Source organism: Ipomoea triloba, chromosome 5, assembly GCF_003576645.1.
Source record: "Ipomoea triloba cultivar NCNSP0323 chromosome 5, ASM357664v1".
In the NCBI taxonomy this organism is placed as follows: domain Eukaryota; kingdom Viridiplantae; phylum Streptophyta; class Magnoliopsida; order Solanales; family Convolvulaceae; genus Ipomoea; species Ipomoea triloba.
In genome coordinates, this window is record NC_044920.1 from 6,503,751 (window position 1) to 6,510,168 (window position 6,418).

At 33.7% G+C, this 6,418-nt stretch overlaps 1 protein-coding gene across 1 annotated transcript; it reads left to right on the forward strand.

Annotated features, from left to right (window-relative positions):
- The first annotated feature begins 4,458 nt into the window (after positions 1-4,458).
- Positions 4,459-5,343, forward strand: LOC116020977. Its single transcript, XM_031261562.1, has one exon. It carries the CDS (start codon positions 4,459-4,461, stop codon positions 5,089-5,091), a length of 633 nt encoding a protein of 210 aa, XP_031117422.1. The 3' UTR covers positions 5,092-5,343.
- The last annotated feature ends 1,075 nt before the right edge of the window (positions 5,344-6,418 follow it).

Below are 6,418 nucleotides of genomic sequence, written 5' to 3' on the forward strand. Positions count from 1 at the left end.
ATATATATATATATATATATATATATATATATATATATATATATATATATATATATATATATTGATTTGTATTCAAATGAGGACACATATTATGGAGGATAATTAGGACAATTTTGGTTTATTGGATTTTAATTATGAATGATTTAGATTAATGGTAATTATTAGATTATTTATAGGTTTTTTAAATGGCTAGGGGTATTTGTTTAACTTCAGGATTGTTTTTTTTTTTTTTTTTTTTAATTTTTGGTGTGTTTTATTTTTGGCCGAAATATTAGGCGGATTTTCCTCTATCTCGAAAGAGTTCTTGAGTATAGAGAAGTCCAATTGAAGTGAAAAATGTTACAAATGAAATCCAACCTCCAATTCCAACTAAAACTAAGCTATTTAGAGCATCTTTAATTGTGAAGTTTGTTTTTTTTTTTTTGTTTTTTTTTTTGTGGTTTTTGAGGGGTTTTTGTAAGGGTGATTAGGACAGAGAACATGGAAAGAGAAGAAGAAAAAAAGAAAAAAAAAAGAAAAAAAAACACTACTTTGACATTAAAAAAAATGTTGAGTAATGCACCCGACTAGGCTTTGCTATGCGCGAAACGCGCACAACTTTTCATTTTTCTTTGCATTAATGTCAGCGAATTACTGTTCCAAAAACCATGCATTGCAGATGAACCTTTGCTTTCTCTCACATGCCCTCTCTCTCCTCCATCTGATAATTTTATCATAAAAAACCGTGAAAAAACCCCTTAGTATGGATGCTCTTATAATAAAAAAATCCCGCAAAAGATCAACTTTGCGCGTTGCTTCCCGGCCACAATTCCCACCACTATCGTGGCTAGGAAACTTAATCTCTCCACGACTTGGCCACAATCGTGAGCCGACTTATGGAGGCAAAGCTTCTTCGCACGATCCCGGGCACGATCAAGGCCGGGGTACAATGTTCTCCTTCGCTTTTTGCACTTCTTCTTTGCTCTTCCAAATTCATGCCCAAATGCTTCCTTTTTAGCTCAAACCCCTTTCAAAACATTAAAAGAGTACAAGTGATAGGGTTTGGCCGCACATTAGCACAATTCAAAGCATTGTAACAAAAAATCACTCACAAAGGACTTCAAATGAACACAAAAGAACTCCAAATTGACCCTAAAAAGTAGGCATCTTTGGCACTTATCAATACCAAGCTAGCCTCAACCCTTAGGTTTTTCACAAGACCACCTCCTATTACTCCTCCTCTTTCTACTTCCCCTAAGTAGTGTGTTGATTGGGTTGAACAAGTAATACACACTTCTCCAACTCAAAAGACTTGGCCTTGATTCGCCATTGTTGCCACAGTTTCTTCTTATAGATATAGCTTGTACGCCTTTTTCTCTCTTTTTCTTTTTCACAAATGCCTTTCCTTGTAAGATACTAAATTTGTATCTTTTTGTAACTTTCGCTCAGATAATCACTTCTAAATGAATCACTTGATTGTATTATCACTTGTATGATTCACTTGTGTATCTTGATTGTTCGTAATTCGGTATTTTTCCTTCTTCTTGAGCATTGGTATATACAGAGAGTGAGAACTAATTCCGTTGGAGGGAAATTATTTCTTTACTTCTTAATCCCATGCTGAACATGGGTCCCTGTGTTCCAAGCATACTTCATGGGTTGAGTAGCATTGTAACTTGTGCCATTTTGTCTTTTAGCTTAGTGGCAATATTCCTTCAACCACTATTTTGAGCTTATCTTCCACTAATCTTAGTCTGATTTTAGCTCCTTTTTAAATTTCTCATGACTCATTGTTTTCGGGCACTAAGCATGCTTTAACCCATACGTACTCTTGACCATTGTTAAATCTGATTTGGAATTTTGAATCTGGTCGGATGGTAGACTCATTTGTAAGGTGACTTGGAAACTAGACTTCCACCTTCCGGAAAGTAACCTTCCGGTTCTTCCATCTTTCTTCCTTTTTCCTTTACCTTCTTGTCAAGTTTCTTTTAACGTTCCGGACTTCTTTAATTTTACGTTCTAAACTTCTTCAAATTTATCTTCCGGAATCCTTTTCTCTTTGCCTTTCGGACTCTTTGAGTTTACCTTCCGGAATCTTTTGAGTTTACGTTCTAGCCTTCGTTTGAGTTTACGTTTCGAACTTCTTCTAGACTTCCTTTCGGACTCCAATTAAGCTACCTTCCAGACTCCCATTCTTCAAGTACCTCGCTGGCTTCTTCTTTTCAGTTTGACTGCTTTCAAAAGAGATTACAATAGACAATCCTAAATATTCTTATCGTTATCTTTTGAACTAGGTTACTTTCCGGTCTCATTTTTATTTCTCCGGTGCTGTAACGTTGATCTTAGATTTCCTTAGAATTTTACAATCATTTGTCTAAAGAGTAAATTTTGGGGATTGCTATTCCTAACATATTTTGGTATCATCAAAACTAAATACAACTTGTTCATAACAACCAGCATCTTTTACACCATTTCATATCACCATATATATAATTACATTTGTAACTGATACAATAAATGACAAGATTAAATGATTGACCGTTGCATTTGTTACTAACAATAATGTCCATAAATTACCTCATAAAAAAAATAATGTCCATAAATTATCTTTATTTTATATCATATAAAAAAATTTATTAAAAAAATAATTTTTAGAGGACAACTATGGCCACACTCATTAGAGTCTAAATCTACAACTATGATGACTGTTTTTTCTTCTCTCTCATTTTTGTTTTTTCAACTCCTATTCATGAGCGGATCTACAAGGGAGATTGTGAGGGCAGTTGTACCTCTCACCCCTCCCCTCCCCCTTATATATTTAAATCAAAATTTATGTGTTAATTATTAAGTACTTGATTAGCTTAGTTGGTTGTAACTTTGAATATATATATTATGCATATGGAATTGTGGAATGTCATGAGATCAAATCCCCTAGTAGGATCTTATTATATTTTAGCTTCTTTTCTTTATTCTAACTCTTTCAATCCTTCAATAAATTAAATATTTTTTTAAAGTCTATATTTTTTTTTGAATCATTTCGTAAATGTAGACCATAAGTTTATATTATATTATTTCATCATATTCAAATTAATTTAGAAAACTTAAAGTAGTTGATCTAATTAAAATTAAAATATTTATGAGTATAATGTCTTATACATTCAAACTATTTTATCTAATTTATTATGTTTCATATTTTGCCATAAATATTTTTATAACATTTCAAGTACTTTAAAATTTCACCCTATCCAAGTATAGTTTTGGCTCCGCCCCTAATTATTTGTAGTCTATCATACATATTGTATTGTAATTTATAATATATTTGTATTTGAACCACATATTATGGATGTTTCATATTTTGTCATTGACATTTCTAAACTCATCATACGCCCACTCAAATAATTTTCTGGATCGGTCCCTGCACCTATTATTTTAAAATATTTCGATGCATGTATAAAATTTGAAGGGCTAAGAATTCAATTTAAAAGTTATTATGTTATTTAAAGTAGTTTTAAAGAAATGTTACAATATTCTATTTCAAAAATAGAAAATATTAATTAATAGCAGTACATCATCTGTAAATCAGTAATCATTTGCTTATAGAAAATTATACTAGTAATATATTTCAGTGTTTTTATTTTTGAAATAGAAGAAATTTTTAGGGAAAATTGCATTTTTCGTCCTTAAATTATAGGCTAATTGCAGAATTCGTCCCTAAGTTATGGTAATACTCACTTTTCGTCCCTAAGTTCTCATTGGCGTTGCACTTTTCGTCCCTGAGTTATTCAAATTGCAAATTCCGCCCTAAGTTATCATTATGTTGCAGTTTTCGTCATTAACTTAAGTTTGCAAACTTCGGTAAATTTTCGTTTTAAAAATTTTTTAATCGAACTTTTTCAGTAAACTTCGTTAAAAAAATTGGCATTGAACCGGAAAAGTTCGATTAAAAAATTTTTTAACGAAAATTTACCAAAGTTTGCATAGGAACGAAAAGTGCAACGCAATTATAAATTAGTGACGAAATTTACAATTTGAATAACTCAGGGACGAAAAGTGCAACGCCAATAAGAACTTAGGTACGAAAAGTGAGTATTACCATAACTTAGGGGCGAATTCTGCAATTACGCTATAACTTAGGGACGAAAAATGCAATTTTCCCAAATTTTTATATAGGATGTTGCTTGTAATGTAATTTTCGAGGAGAATGTAAAGTATTATCTGTAAAAGACACAATCATCACATGAATTGAGCATTCGAATGCACGCTTTTAACGTCTATTATCTCTCAAAATCCTCAAGTCTTCAAAACCGAGAAGAGGGAAGATTGATGAATACATGCACGAGATAAACTCAGAAGTGGGGCCATCACCCACACATCTAGCCGTTACGGGCACCACCCCCACCTGCCCTCTCTTTCAACGGACCATTTAATTTCATCTTTAAAACTCCAAACACATCAATTCAATCTCAATTTGAAACAAAAATGGGTTCTTCTTCGAAGCTGAGGAATTCATGCTCATTCCCAAACCTCCTACTCTCCTTCCTCAACTTCATCCTCTTCATCCTCTCTTCAGCTTCTGTAATCCCCATCATCTTACTCCGAAACCCACCGACCTCGCTGGGCTTCGCCTTCCTCCTCGTCTCCGCAATCTCCCTTCTCTCCTCCTTCATCGCCTTCTACTCCCACCTCACTCGCTTCTGCTTCATAACCCACGTCTCCCTCCTCCTCGCCTCCTCCCTGGCGCAAATCCTCGCGGTCCTGGCGCTCTTCACCAAGGAGAAACCCAGCCTCGCCATGCTAAAGTCGCCCAGGGACGCCCGCGAGGCGAAGCTGCTCATAAGGTTGGAGTGCGGGGCGATGATGGCGATGCTGGTCTTGCAGTTAGTGGTGTCGGCGGCCACGTGTCTGGTGCACAGCTGTTGGGTGAGGGATTTCGAGGATTTGGAGGCGGAGAGGGAGGCCTGGGCGAGGAAGAGGAGCCGCAGGATTGCTCAGGTGCAGGAGGAAGCCATGGCTAATGCTGTGAAGATTGCAGAGGTTAAAGGCAGAGACTTTGATGAGAAGATGGTGAAGGGCAAGTATGTTCAGTGGGTTAAAACAGATTTTGAAGGATAGATAGATGGACAAAATAAGCAATCTTAAATCTCAAGCCGATTATTTTATCGATTAAAGATGTTTACAATTTATGGCAGAAGATTAGTTACTTCCTGGGTAAAAAAAGAAAAGAAAAAAGGGATTCGAGTTTTTTGAGTAACAGTGTAAAGCTTGTTTTACAGCTTGTTTGGGTAAAGGAGATTGTGGATCCGTGTATGTATCAGTCTGTGCCTATGAGTTAATTGATGATATTATATATTCTGTCAGTCTGTCTATCTTGCTCAAAGCTCTTTTCGTATGATTATTACAGTCTAAAATGCGCACATTCACTGATCAATTTTGAATTACATATATAATCCTTAAAATTCCAATTTCAAACATTGGATTGAGTCTTCAAGCAACTTGTGCTCAAATGACATAGGTCATGAGATCTAGTATTAGAGAAGGCAATACTACAATGTAATATGATCAATTGTATTAAAAATATACATTGAATTGAGTCCCTAACTTCAAATTTTAGAGAAAAGTACAAGAATTGGGAAGCGAGCATGTCAGATTTTTTACTTTGGTAGGATTGCCTTGATAATTAATTCCTAATGAGTGGCTGCCATATGAGACAGTCTCACTTAACCATGAACACATGTCAAGTTATATAGAAATGTAATTTTTATGATGAAAATATAATATTAATTATAATTGGGTTAATAGAAAATGTAATATTTTTGATAAAAATACATTCAATATTTAAAAAATTATTTTTTAAAAATGACACATTCTCTGAAAATATACATAGCTTATCTTTTTTCTTGTTTGGTTAAAAGTTAATAAATTGTAATTTTTCTATTTGGTTAATTTTCATAATAATAATAATAATAATAATAATAATAATAATAATAGTACTTGTGGTAATGATCATTCGGAAATTAGCTTGAAAAGAGAAACATGAAAATAAAGAATCCGGAAACGGGATAATAATATATCGATCGCTGAGAAGCGGGATAATAATATGTCGACCACTGAGAAGTGGGATAATAATATGTACTGACCATGATTCTGTATATTTTATGGATTGCTTATGTGTATTCTGGTATATAATTATGTACATTATTCATTAGAATGTTATACCTCATGAAGCAGATAGTGTAATATTTAGGTTACTGATTCCGTGTATTCTATAGATTGTTTATGTGTATTATGGTATATAATTCTGTACATTACTCATTAGAACGTCATACCTCATGAAACATATAGTGTAATATTTAGGTTAGTGATTCTGTGTATTCTATGGATTGTTTATGTGTATTCTGGTATATAATTATGTACATTATTCATTAGAATGTAATGCCTC

What these genes read in the sequence shown, in the direction of transcription:
- LOC116020977 (XM_031261562.1), top strand. Translation starts at nt 4,459, where the DNA reads ATGGGTTCTTCTTCGAAGCTGAGGAATTCATGCTCATTCCCAAACCTC.